Source organism: Xylona heveae (genome assembly GCF_001619985.1).
Source record: "Xylona heveae TC161 unplaced genomic scaffold L228scaffold_3, whole genome shotgun sequence".
Lineage (NCBI taxonomy): Eukaryota > Fungi > Ascomycota > Xylonomycetes > Xylonales > Xylonaceae > Xylona > Xylona heveae.
Window position 1 is genome coordinate 2,544,194 of NW_017264195.1, and position 13,653 is coordinate 2,557,846.

At 48.2% G+C, this 13,653-nt stretch overlaps 5 protein-coding genes and 1 non-coding gene across 6 annotated transcripts; 3 read left to right on the forward strand and 3 right to left on the reverse strand.

Annotated features, from left to right (window-relative positions):
- Positions 1-142: 142 nt before the first annotated feature.
- On the forward strand, positions 143-243 carry L228DRAFT_t48. The gene has a single exon. It is a non-coding gene; the product is annotated as a tRNA-Phe (tRNA).
- A 631-nt stretch (positions 244-874) lies between these two features.
- On the forward strand, positions 875-2,854 carry L228DRAFT_259927 (hypothetical protein; the record flags this gene model as incomplete). The annotated part of the gene is made up of 1 exon (XM_018334213.1): positions 875-2,854. One exon carries the CDS (start codon positions 875-877, stop codon positions 2,852-2,854), a length of 1,980 nt encoding a protein of 659 aa, XP_018190315.1.
- A 2,879-nt stretch (positions 2,855-5,733) lies between these two features.
- L228DRAFT_103748 (hypothetical protein) lies at positions 5,734-6,034 on the reverse strand. Its single transcript, XM_018328878.1, has one exon. The coding sequence runs from the start codon at positions 5,938-5,940 to the stop codon at positions 5,785-5,787; it is 156 nt and encodes a 51-aa protein (XP_018190316.1). The 5' UTR covers positions 5,941-6,034; the 3' UTR covers positions 5,734-5,784.
- A 94-nt stretch (positions 6,035-6,128) lies between these two features.
- Positions 6,129-7,196, reverse strand: L228DRAFT_237653 (hypothetical protein; the record flags this gene model as incomplete). The annotated part of the gene is made up of 1 exon (XM_018330955.1): positions 6,129-7,196. The coding sequence occupies one exon, from the start codon at positions 7,194-7,196 to the stop codon at positions 6,129-6,131; it is 1,068 nt and encodes a 355-aa protein (XP_018190317.1).
- Positions 7,197-9,340: 2,144 nt separating this feature from the next.
- Positions 9,341-10,927, forward strand: L228DRAFT_237654 (ornithine aminotransferase; the record flags this gene model as incomplete). Its single annotated transcript, XM_018330956.1, has 3 exons — positions 9,341-9,844; positions 9,949-10,650; positions 10,742-10,927. The coding sequence occupies 3 exons, from the start codon at positions 9,341-9,343 to the stop codon at positions 10,925-10,927; spliced, it is 1,392 nt and encodes a 463-aa protein (XP_018190318.1).
- A 312-nt stretch (positions 10,928-11,239) lies between these two features.
- Positions 11,240-13,651, reverse strand: L228DRAFT_281804 (glycosyltransferase family 22 protein; the record flags this gene model as incomplete). Its single annotated transcript, XM_018335917.1, has 5 exons — positions 11,240-12,392; positions 12,457-12,666; positions 12,720-12,907; positions 12,982-13,212; positions 13,403-13,651. The coding sequence occupies 5 exons, from the start codon at positions 13,649-13,651 to the stop codon at positions 11,240-11,242; spliced, it is 2,031 nt and encodes a 676-aa protein (XP_018190319.1).
- Between the last annotated feature and the right edge of the window lie 2 nt (positions 13,652-13,653).

The following is a 13,653-nucleotide window of genomic DNA, read 5'->3' on the forward strand; positions in this document are numbered from 1 at the left end:
GTAATTAAAATAGGAACTACGGAGTAGAAATCCCTGACTACTTCAGGTTCAGGCGAGGCTTCGAGATTGATGAAAGGCATTATCTTACGGTACACTCGTTATTAGTACATAGGAAAGATTGATTGATATCAATTCAACAAGCGTCGTCTTAGCTCAATTGGGAGAGCGCCAGACTGAAGTCAACTTCTGTCTAAACGCAAACGCGTTATCTGGAGGTACTGTGTTCGATCCACAGAGACGACAAAAGTTTCTTTTTAATTTTTTTTGGGTCGTGAATTCCTTTGTGACTCTGGGACCCTTTTTTTTAAGATACCATGCTGCCCGCATTTTCTTTTTTATAAATGTGGGCTTTCATCATCCAGCGCAATCTTCATTATTATAATGTTTGCAATGGCAACTTTCATTTGTCTCCTGGTTCTTTAGTTCATCGCTCTTGCAGAGATCTCAATGGGATCTTTGACCTCGTTTCATGCTTTCGCGGTTCAATCAACATGTTACTTGCAAATATGTCCTATGCCTTGATTATATTTGACGATGCCTTTTACTTCTAACTGCGTTTGTGGTAGGCCTTTCAAGCAGCCCATCCCTAAGTCGCGCCTGCCATTCATGGAACGGCCAAAAAATGGATGCCCATTGCTTTTACCACAACATAAACATGGGCCCGGCTGACACAATCGCTTTCTTTTGCTTCGCGTCCTGTACCTTGTTCATCAATCATTCATTTTCTTGGAATCATCGTTGCATCGATATCGTCGTTGAGACCGGGTTACACTTGCTTTCAGAATCTTGACATTTTGGCTTGGAGAACCAACAACCTTTTGCAGCCTCTTGGCTTGAGAAAATAAACTTCAATTTGCTCTTTCATCGCCTCAGCATGAAGATCGGTCCTCCTTATCCCTTTAAAGGCGACCAGAGTCCGCAGCGTCCCTCACGGTCGACACAGTCGGTGGATGAAGAGCCACCTCCATACACAGAATGGGAGCCTTTTGTCAGGGACTTGAGCAGAATCGCAAGCTCCGGAGCTCAGGCATTTCCTTGTGAGCAGGATACTAGTTCTTCTACCGAAGAAAGCGACTCCTTCCAAATTTCAAGTGCCCAAGGTGATTGCACACCTTACAAGGAAGAAACAAATCCGTTTGGCCAGATCGATGGGAAAGTCCATCAGTTCATTTTACCGATTCGCGAAAAGCCGCAGAACTGCTTTGCAGGCTCATATGCATCGTTACCCGTCTTGCTTGAGAATCCGTTGAACGAGAATGAACTCAGCAATTTTTCACATCAGTGTGCGGATCAAAAAGAAGTCGAAAGGATGGCTTCCATCGTCATGGGCCAACCTGTGATTGTGAATATGTCTCATGTCGACCCGCTAGCTGCGGAATTTACAGCCCAGGAGTTGGGAGAGATGTCAGAGAAGCCCGAAAATTCGTCCATGCAGAGATCTGAGAGCTTTGCACCTGGCGATGATAAAGCGTTTTCATCAACGCCGATTAATGAAAAGACAATCTCCGGGTCCGAAGAGGAAGGACGTGGCCAGCATTCGGAAACTGACAATAACCCGGAATTAGAAACAGATGTTATTCCAGAGGAAGAGTCTGGTCATGAATCCGAGGAAGATCACCTCTCACCGGAAGAAAAGCTCAGGAAGACACTCAAGCAAGAAACAATGTCAACTCGTTCCTTACCGCCCCATGGTGACCGAACCGAGATAGCTGAACCACTTCCTATGCTAAGAGAAATCCCTTTGGGATCTATACCGATATCTGCAGCTCAATCTGCGGACGATAGTCTTATGCAAACAGAAAGCACCTCTGGAGACTCCGTGAAAATTGATTCTGTGCAGCCACTCTCCAGCAGCTCTGGAGTAACATCTCAACTTGCAGGGGTTTTGAATAATGACGTTTTTGGGCCTGCAGCGCCGGTTAGTCTTCATGCTCCCCAGAACCCGGATAGCTCTCATAGCGACCACAACATTCATCAGCCGGGCCTAATGGCATCGATGCCTCAATCGGGACATATCAATGTCAGTGCTTCCAAGACCAACAAGTATCTGCTAGATCATTTTACGGATACTCATGTGTCGCTGACATCATCTGAAAATCCCAATTCACCAATTCCGAGCATCACTGATAGCTGCATTGGGTCAGGATCCATAGTTGTTGCCGTGGATTGCAGGAGGCTAAAATTCGCCACGGAGGATCGTCAAGACGACGAGTTTTACACCAGGTTCGGCGGAATTTATATGGTTCTGCAAATGTTTAACGATCAATGGGCATTCTGCTCGAAACTGCGGATGACCACAGCACTCTGCCAGTACTGCTATGACCGAGAACAGGAGAATAAGAAATTCAGTAGGGCTGGGCTGAAGAGATTATTCCGCAGAGGTTCGACCAAGGAGGTAAAGAAACCTGATTATCGGATTCAACCTGAAGTGGATCCTCGCATGGGACCGCTCCTCGGATTTCTGCCTCTCAGCGCTGTCACGTTGCTTCCAAACATGGAGGATTATTGCGCGCGCGAGAAGGTCCTGACAGGATCCCATGAGGTTGATATTGATGTGCCGATGAGAACATTGAGTTTGCAGGGGGCGAGTCGCTACTACGACTCGGATGGAGTTCTTGTCAGCGAAGAGATCTATCAAAAATGTTTTGAAAATTGCGGAGGGCGCTGCTTCCACCCGCTAACGGCCAAGAAGATTCTGAAGCAGCTGTACAACGAATCTATTCGAGAGAGCTCACGGGAGCGCGCCGAAGAATCTGCCCCGAAGCTTTCTACCAAGCGCTCCATCAAGAACTTTTTCACAGGCACATTTTCGCGACGCGGAAATGGTCACAAGCGAACTCCACTTCCGAAGTAGAGAGGGGATATTCCAAGGGTTTGTCACGACATTTGTTGGCTGGAGGCTCGAATGATTTGGTTCACGACTGCTGCGTTGTCGCTGAGCTCGTTTTTTTGTTTTTTGTTTTGTCACCCAACGGCGGCACGAATTCTTTGTTGGTTTTATCAGTTCTTTATCAGTTTTCTCGCGCTTTGACTGCGGTAATGTATATTTATAGGCGCAGCGTTCCTTTGGCAGACTTGGAATGATAGGCGCGGTGTTTTCTTTTTGCGGGTATTGGAATGGAGCTTGGAGAGAGGAGTCCATCGGAATACCCTTAGTTACTTTTTCTTACGCCGGCTGGATACCACGCTTGGTCGCTCGTAGAAGAGCGCGTTTATTGTATTTTTCATTCCCTTGCCGGTACTTTTCGAAGCCCGCAGGCATTTTGTTAGGCGTGCAGATGAGCAATAGTAGACAGCCCCTTGGAGGCTTGGTCTTGCTCGTAAGAGCATTAAATGTATCAAATACGACTCCTTAAATCTACACCACGACCTCATAATACGTGACACTACCATTCCACTACGTGTTCTTTTTATTTCCGAAATTTTTTATCATTACTTGGCTTGACACTGAGTTCTCTAACGATTGCCTCGGAGTAGGTAGGTAATATAAAGTAGCACGCGTTTTCCAGCGCTTCCTTGCAGCTACACATACGCGGGCGCGTGACATGCATTGTAGAGTCAAACGCGACAGCATCAATCGCAGTCAGTAATTATTAACACCTTTTTGAGGGGGTTTTTTTTTTTTTTTTTTTTGAAGGGATCCTTTGTCATTCTTCCAGAACCATGAGTACCAAAATGATTTCTATGCACTCAGTTTTGAAGAATGTGCATACAATGTCGACAAGTCGCGTTCGCTGGACGTGCCCTTAGACCACCTGTGGCTGTCATTTACCTACCTACTTTACTGTTTTGCTTTTGCTCTTCCTGGAAGACTCGACGAGCAATTCATCTATTCTCGGGCCTGGTTGATCTACTACAGTCAATGGTAGAGCTTACTTGCTTTTCTGCTCCAAATATGATTCTGTCATAAAATATATACGAGGTTAGACTGTCGGATATAAATCCCTTGAATCTTTACTTCTGTTGATGTAGACAAGGTGAGCAAGAGATGGTTGTTGATAAAAATGAAGGCGGTCGATCTGGTTCGTTTTATACATCCCAATCTAGGTAATTTGACACGCCTACGTCAATGTGTCTGGATCCTACGTCCAGTCTGGATTAATTTACCACGGCACATTAAATAAATTTAAATTAGATTATGCGCTGTGTAATAGATTGGGATATTCAATGGTAGATTTATTAAACCAATTTATTTGAATTTATTTTCTTCATTATGTTGAGTTATCAATTTGTTATTTCGATAAAATATATAAACATTCAAATAATCATGACGTTTTATCACTACTTTCTCAAACAGAACAATACTGTATCTACAGAGAATGAAGACACGAGATATCATCTCTATTCAATCACAGTCAATATATTATATAGCTCCGCATAACGTAATTACCTCTCCCTGTACATCTAAACATTACATCTTCATCTTCACACTGACTTACTCTCTGTTTCACCAGACTTCTCCCCGACAGGGAAAAACACTGCTTACATAACCTGTCTCACTCCTCCGCTTCCCGAGACAGATTAAGCCAGAAACAGTTAGCTCAAAGTGAAACCTACCAATAAGCAGCGTTGTTGAATGAAGCGAGATCTACGAGATGGAAAGGGCTATTCCGGAAATAGTAATTCAGACACACAGGGGAAACTGCGTTGGACGTCTACGCCTTCTGTGTCGTCAACGTGCCGCGGGATGGCGCCGTCAATAAAGTAACTTGATCCCGAGGTCCAGGATTCCCCATGAGTTTGCCTTGTGCGACAACACTGCAAGGCTACAGCGCCAGGTCCCCTTCGCACGAGTACTCTGTACGTATCTGTAGGGCCTTTTGGATTTGGATGGGGGTTTAGATATCGGCTGCAATTATCCTTGTACAATAATACTCCGATAAGATTAAGCATACTACGTACAGCGATACTACGTTTTAAGCGGCCGCGGGAACCCTTGGGCCCAAGACATGACTGAAAACACTCGCGAATGGCTTGTGTAAGTGGATGGTACAGGCAACAGGGACAACGGACATGAACGGGGCTTGAAAGGAGTCAACCAAAAAAAAAATCATCGTGTGCTGAGAGTTGAGATATACTCATATGATTGAAGCTTGGAAAAGCGGGCATAGGGAAATAAACGCTTCGAGTAGACACGAGCTTGACTTGTCAACTAATATACGATATAAGTTATGATTCACACTACGGAAAATGGATGTCCTGTCTTTCGAGTGCTGCTGGAGGGAATATGATGTGGTAGGATACGGGGATGCAAAGTTTGAACAGGCTTGGGTTAATATATGCATTGCAGTATTTTAAGTCGTCTGGGCAATTTGATGACTGCAGTCAGTGGGCGGGCAGCTCGGTGTTTCGAATACTCCGTGGAAATTAGGCACAAAACAATGTCACAGTGTGATGTTACATGCTGGCCAAAATGTACGCGTCAGAACTACAGGATATACGTCACTGGTCCGTCAGAAAGGAATGTTACTCTGGATTCTTTCATGGTGGGTGTTGTTTTGCGAGAGAAAAGAAGGGAGAGAATGAGACGAGGTCATGTCTGTCGGAATGTAGTGTCAGACGTGGTTGTAATCAGGTGACTGCGCGGGTCGAGCGTGTCTTTTCGAATTCTTCGTTGTCCTGGCAGCAGGGCGAGTCGGAGGAATGAAAACATACCTGATAGTGTTTATGGATGTCGGAAAGGAAAGAATGGCAGTAACTGTCGATCGACGTGTCAAGTCCCCAGATAGAGATGCTGGTAATTATTGTATCATTATTTCAATAATAATAATAATAATCTTATGACTAAGGATTAAAGATGACAATGGCTACATGTGCAAAATATCGTTGACCATACAGAATGAAAAGAAAAGTAAATAAATGAAATTCAGATCCGACCAGCGTGTGCTTTCCCAAATGGACAAAATGATACACCAATAAAGATTGCCTATAGAAATACATAAAATGAAGAAATACAAATCCAAAAAAATCCTTTCAAACACCTGAAGAAGAAAATGTTTCTGCCAAGACAAAGAAGAAAAAAGGAGGTTAGTTTACATGCCGCAAAGATCTGGGAATATTCAGCTTTGAACAACGAACCTTGGATCTAGCAAAAAGCAAAACTAAATGCATCTCAAAGGTTACCCAATCTACAGGAGATAGGCACCGCTGGCAATGAGAGCGACGAGAGCGGCAACGGCCTTGAAGCCGAGAGCATTGGCAGACGAGGCACCGCCCTCGAATGTCAGAGGAGCGGCAGTGGAAGAGCTGCTGGCGGAAGCAGACGAGGTAGCAGTGCCGCTTGAGGCAGAAGTAGCGGTCCAATTGCCGGCAGGAGCGCCTCCGGCGGGGGCGCTACCGGCGGGAGCCCATCCACCAGGGTGGTGGCCAGCATCAGTGGGCGCAGGAGGCTCGAAGGTGGTGCTGGTGGTGTCGGCAGCCTCTGTGCTGGAGGCCTCGTAGCTGGTAACGCTAGCGGAGGGCTCGTCGCACTCCTCGCTGCTCCAGTCGGCAGTAGCAGTAGCAGAGGCCGCGTCAGAAGTGGTGTAGTAGGTGACCGTCGGGGTCGGCTCATCGCACTCTTCGCTGCTCCAGGTGGCAGTATCAGAAGCAGTAGAAGTGGCAGTAGGCTCGTCATCGCAATCCTCGGAGGCCCAAGAGGAGGTTGTGGCGGTGGCGGAAGCGCTCCAGGTAGCACTGGAGCTCCACTCCTCATCACATGGGTCCGTGGTGGTGGCGGCAGCGGAAGTCGAAGAGGAACTTGTAGTCCAAGTGCCCTCTTCGTCGCCGCAAGGTTCAGGGCTTTCAGTTGCTGTTGAGCTTGCATCAGCCGACGTGCTGAAGGAAGTGGGCGTAGCCCAAGCAGGGTCGGTGACGGTGGCCTCGGCCGCAGTGGGCTCGGCATAGAAACCAGTAGGTGTTCCTCTGGTACTCCACTCGTCGCAGGGATCGGTGGTTTCGCAGGGAGAAGTAAAGGTATCGCATGGGTCGGGCTCTTCGCAGGGAAGAGACTCACTAGCGGGAGTGACCATTGCACCGCCTTCCTCTGTGGTGGTGGCCGGCGCGGCCGCGACGGTGGTGGTTGGCGCTGGCGTTGAAGTGGTAGCAGCAGCCTCCTCCAACGCGGCAGTGTCAGTGGGCACCAAGGTCCAAGCTGCAGGAGCCGCCATGGCTCCTACAGCGGCCATCACAAGGGCGGTGGTGATAGTGGTCTTCATTTTGGCTATAGTATTGCTGTCGTTTCCGGCTCTATAGGATGAGTTTGATTGATGGCAAAAGAATACAAGAAAAATAAAATTGGATATAAGTGAAGAACTAATATCAATTGCGCAAAAAACTTCAAAGCTCAAAGGAGTGACTGGAAAAGAGCGGAACGGGGCCTGGGCAACAGGGACTCCTTTAGAGCTCTAGAGATCCGGAGAATGAACGACGGTTGGACGAGAAACATGGTCATGAAGGCCAAGACGCAGATTTTATAAACTCAAGATAACAAGATTGGATCATCGCAGGGGGAATGAAGATGAATTCCATTGCACATATTTCGCGTGGGACGTGGGTCAAAACAACAACGCTGGATTTTGGTGAGTGTGAAGAGCAAGAATGAGGATAAAATTGCAAGCGTATAGTGCTGGACGTGCCAATGTTGATGATCAAATCTCGCCTCGGCGGCCATCGGCCAAGAACCCACGCAAGGGGTGACCCCTCGAGGCCATGCCGGGCAGGACCGTTCCAATCAAGCTCCATGAGAGAGAGCAAATGATTTGGCGCAGTTACATCGTTGAAGATGACCATTCTTGAAGTCCCCTGTGTAATCGGGCACATAACTAAATCGCAAGGCTTTGTTAATCACGCGTATCATTTGGGGTGCATCTTCCAATAATAGCGGCAGCGTCTGCAACGCCTCTTTCTTTGTCGAATTGCAAGACAGAATGCATGACGCTCTGCTCCATTGCCGCGCGTTATGACGAACGTTTGGTTTGGCAACGGGGCGAAGAGAACCCGTTCCCAGATTCCTTGCCAGATGAGGATACTGCCCGCGTGAGACAGGTATACCGTAGTAATCGAACGATGATGATGTCGGCTCCTTTGATGGCTTTTTTCAACGGTTTCCCATGCCAGAAATGCCCATAGGTCTACAAGGCACATTCATTACTCATCCTACGACGCCCATGGAAAAATGTTTGCACAAGATCAGGGCTCACAAAAAATGGTTATAGCACATATAAAAAGCATGTCATGTCTCCCATCTATCGACATTCACCCCCCATCGCCATCAATGAAGACGACACATCGAGAGGCAAACTTCCTATCCGGGACTATTCCGATCTCCAGAACCACTGGGACCTCTTTCAAGAAAAGGTCCCATGGCAACGCGCCCGCTGTGGAAGAGTTAAAGCGGTGGTCGTGGCTGGTTCTGTTGGCTTTTTGATAAAGAGAAAAGAGGATCGGAGGCTCAAGGTCGCGAGCCTTTTTGTGTTGCGATGAAGTCACGTGCGTATACATAGTGGGTCTGCCTACTCGAATATACCAATTACGCGTAATTATTAGAACATGCCAAAGTCTTCTCGCTTAGATTCTCCTTACATAATATTGATCAATCATGAGATATGATTGGCTTTTTGAGATATACGAGTACGGAGTACTTTAGGAACCATGATGGGAAGGTAGAAGAAGAAGTGCAGAATAATTGAGGGGACCGAGGACCTTGGTGACAGCAACAGAGATGCATAAAATTGCCCATTCAGCTGCAAGCAATGGTCAGCATGCTTTTCTCTCCCCTTCACACGTAGGGCTGGCCTGTAGTTGAATCTTCCAATGGTAAAGCTCCGGCGAGAGACTTGAAAAACCCCCCATAATGCTCCGTGCGACCCTCCGATATTAGCCGCGGTGTCTAGCAATCGTCCACCGTCGTCGGCCCGCATCAAACCATGCCCATCCGAAGCAACAAGAAGTCATGATCCCTATCGGCAGGTCTTGTCGAAGTTATCAACGCTTACCACTACATCTAGGATATACCTGCACTTAGGGGAATAGAACACACGCTTTTTCACTTTTTGGACAATCAATGCCCGCAATACAAAACGGCAGGGAAAATCTGTTCCCTTCCGCCGTTTCCCACTTTTTTCTTGATCCTATCTGTCCTTTTTAAACGTTCTTCATCTTGAGACAACTCTTCCGCCTCGTAGTTGTTTTTTTCCCTCTTCCCATTTCCACCATATCTGATACCCCGCAAATCCCACATTTGCTATATACCAATACCGTTGCCTTTTTCGAGAGCCACTTTTAATTTTACGAAATCCCCATTTTCTCAATCTTCTATCCTTCTCTCTCTCCTTTTTTTCTTCCCGTTTTTAGCACAACCATGAGCGCTCCCAACGGCACAAACCTCAAGGCCACCGCGCCTGCATTCCAGCCCTCGGCGCGCTACCACGCCGCGTCCTCGGAGCAGGCCATTGCTCACGAGCACAAGTTTGCTGCTCACAACTACCACCCTCTTCCCATTGTTTTTGCTCGCGCCAAGGGCACCTCCGTTTGGGACCCCGAGGGCCGTCACTACCTCGATTTCCTCTCCGCCTACAGCGCCGTCAACCAGGGCCACTGCCACCCGGAGCTCATCAAGGCTCTCACCGAGCAAGCTTCGCGCGTGACTTTGAGCAGCCGTGCCTTTTACAATGACGTCTTCCCTCGATTCGCCGAGTTCGTCACCGAAATGTTCGGCTACGACATGGTCCTGCCCATGAACACTGGTGCCGAGGCGGTCGAGACAGCTGTCAAGCTTGCCCGCAAGTGGGGATACAAGGTCAAGGGTATCCCGGAGAACGAGGCCTATGTTCTCAGCGTGTCGCAAAACTTCCACGGCCGTACGGTATGTTTGTTTTTCATATGCATCTTACTCTTCTTTTTATTGTTCTTCTGTGCAGGCTGCCCGTCGGGGGGACCATTGACCGCAAAGACTAATAAGAGTTATAGTTTGCCGCCATTTCCATGTCTACTGACCCCGAGTCTCGCGACAACTACGGCCCCTACCTGCCCAACATTGGCTGCCACAACCCCGTGACGGGCGAGGAGCTCAAGTACAACGACATTGAGGGACTGCGCAAGGCGCTCGAGGCCCATGGCCCCAAGATTGCTGCTTTCCTGGTGGAGCCTATCCAGGGAGAAGCGGGCATTGTCGTGCCCGACGACAACTACCTGCGCGAGGCCAAGGCGCTGTGCGAGAAGCACAACGTCTTGTTGATTTGCGACGAGATCCAGACCGGCATTGCCCGCACGGGCCGCATGCTCTGCAGCGAGTGGAGCGGCATCAAGCCCGACCTCATCCTGCTGGGCAAGGCCATCAGCGGCGGCATGTATCCCGTCTCCGCCGTCCTCGGCTCCAAGGAAGTCATGCTCACCATTGAGCCGGGCACCCACGGCTCGACCTACGGCGGTAACCCGCTCGGCTGCGCTGTCGCCATCCGCGCCCTTGAGATTGTCAAGGAGGAGAACATGGTCCAGCGCGCCGAGGACCTCGGAAACCTGTTTCGCCAGGGTCTGCGCGACATCAACAACCCCATGATCGAGACCATTCGGGGCAAGGGCCTGCTCAATGCCATTGTCATTGACGAGTCCAAGACCAATGGCCACAGCGCTTGGGATCTTTGCATGCTCTTCAAGGAGAAGGGTCTCTTGGTACGTCACAAAGAGAACCATTAACTATTTTTGATTCTTTTACCCTCTTCCGGAGAACAATGTCCTTGCTAACCACGATGCGCGCTTACAGGCCAAGCCCACTCACGAGAACATTATCCGTCTCGCTCCCCCGCTCGTCATCACCGAGGAGGAGATCAGCCAGGCTCTGGCCATTATCAAGGAGTCCATGGCGGAACTCCCCACCCTGACGGGCGACAAGCTCGACAAGATTGTTCCCAACGGCGAGAAGAACATCCACATCAACCTTGACGACTAAATCAGGGGGCGAACATTGATGAATTTCCCTCTGGCCCGTTGCGCCGAGATTTCACGAACGTATATATCATGAACGAACCAAGTTATGAAAAAAAGAGAAAGATTTTGGACAGTCTGCAAAGACGATACAAAAAGAGGAAAACAGAACATCTTTGCGAATTGGGCTGGCTTTTGACTTTGCGACTCTCTTTCCTGTTTTAAGGAATTGCGAATTTATACCATTGAATTATCTCGTGTAGATTAGGTTTAAAAAAAGGGGCATAGATTCAAAGAAGAACAAGAGACGCAAGTGTTCATTGGCAGCCATTCTTGGCTAGTGACTTCGTTGTCGACACCATATCACGATATCTCCTTTTCGTCGCCAGTCGTCGTGCCAATGGGTGTTAAAGGTACGCCAGCATTCTCGATAAGAGATATTCTCATAAAGTTCTCGAGTTTCTTTGCTGGCAGCAAGGTCGTTGAAAAAGGTCCGCAATGTAGGCTCAGCCTGTTCAAAAAAGACCAGATATTGAGGCCAGTACTTTTGAACATTATTTTTGTTGCCTGCTTTTGTAATGTTCTCATCAACATATACTTTGTTACGCGGTATAAGAGCCATCTCTGTTCGTAGAAACTCCAGAGGGTTGGCATAGAATCGATCTGCCTCATCGACATAGACTGCTCGCTCGGCGGGGTTGAGTGAAATTGGAGGCTCGCAGCCAAGTGCCCAGGCATGTAAATTCGGATAGACAAGATGACTGCGCCAGGGGGTCGAGTGGCATGGCATGAGAAAGCCAACCGTGCTGAATGTGTCTGAATCGGAAGCACTGTCAGTAGATAAGGAAGAAGCAGGGGACACTGCGAGATTGCGTTTCTCGTGCTCCTGTCGAAGGTGAGCCATCACGGATAGTGGCCCAGACTGATGGACTTGTGTAGTGTAGTATGCTATGGCGATGTTGAGAAAGAGAAGAACGTAGAGGGGTACTCCTTTGCGAAGAGTAGATTGTTTCGGGGTGAGGTTGTTAGGGCTTCCGTTATCGTGCTCTTCACTTTTGCTCTCCTGAGCACTACTGGCTGAGGTGAAGAATGTCGCTAATGGTTGCGATGCTAGAATATGCAGTATTGGAAGAAGTGGGTATATGAAGCGAACTTCTTTGTGAGAGATAAGTGAGAGGGTGGATACAAGGATTACGACAGTGAGAGCGAGTTGGTATCTTATTTCGTCTGCTCGAGCCTGAGATGATGTTGTTGTCTTCTTTGAAGAGAGCGGCTGGCGGATCGCTTGCCATAGTCCGAGGAGACCAAATGGCAGAGCTGTCGTAAGAAGGAGCGGTATGCCTTGGGACAGGTAATAGTGCCAGTCATTCCGGCCGTAGAAGACGGCTAATGACTGTGCAATGTTGAAGTGGAGAAAATGATATGGGGGAAAAGTCCAGACTCCATAGTATAGGCGGTCCGAGAATGCGGAGATGGCCAAAACCAGTGACCTAATCAGCTTTAGCAAATGTAAAGGAATTAAATATTTTCCCGTATGGCTATTGTTACCCGCACAAAACACTCTCACGGACAAGTAGAAGGAGCTCGCGCTTGCTTGTCTGAGAAGGCGTAGCAGAAGGAGCCTTAACCCATGCAACTGGGTTCCAGTATGGGCACAGGTTAAACCCATCTAACACAGCAAATGTTGACAAACACAGCCATATTAGCAGGTTTGTTGGACGAAGGATTGACGCCGAAGCGGCTAAAATGAGACACAGTCGAAGCCTTTCATAAATTAGCATACATCAGGTTCGCCTGACAGAAAAAAAGCTGCTTACTTTCTGAGCTCAGCACGAGCGGAGCGAGCGGAGTCGTCGCCCTGCTTTTCGCTTTCTCTGGGAAAGCCTCGAAACCGGTGCCACGGCCAAAGGAACAGCGCTGAGATCGTCAAGGTTGTCTCGAGACAGTTCGACAAGGTTCGCGAGGAACAAAACCACTGCCATGGACTACATACAGTCAATGCAAGCTGCATAGTTCCGCATATCAGCATATACTCCATGTACTCGAAAGCTTGTGCTATCAGTTTCTTTGATAACATACAGTAGCCCACGCCGCGTTACTGCCTCTTCCATATAGTTTTTCTGCCAATTTTGCAGTATAGTAATCGCATAGCGCCGCAGAGATAGCTTGAAGTACGTGGGGTGCTGCGACCAATAGCTCAGCTGTATAGGACGGTGCAAAATGGAGTAACGTAGCGATTTTCGAGGCGATGAAATAGACCGCGGCAAATATGGCTGGATGAATCGAAGAGCGAAGTCGATGCTGCCATTCCTTATAGAGAGAAACATCGTCAGCAGCAGATTCCTTAAAATTCGAGTAAAAGTAGCACTGCTCTTAGAAGAAATGCTCTCCGGTCTGAGCGGTGATATTATAGCTTCTCAGAAGCGCAGACTCGGTGGCAGTGTGTCCAGAATGACAGCCAGCCCAATCCATGTTCAATCGCAGAGAATAGTTAGCTTACCCAAGTAATCCATGCGCCGCTATCAGACCCAAAAGTCATCTGCCATGCCGGCTCAAGCGATTGAAAATATTCATCTGGCTGAAAAAATGTCCGAATGGACAATGCGTTTAGAATACGAAACGCGAGCAGGAAAAGGAAAATGTCGCGCCATTGAACCTCCTGCTTGTAGTGGGCAAGCTTCTTCTTGAAATTTATACCATGATCTACCCCCTCAGGAGGTTTCCCTGCTCGCCGGGGCTCTGAAGGCATGA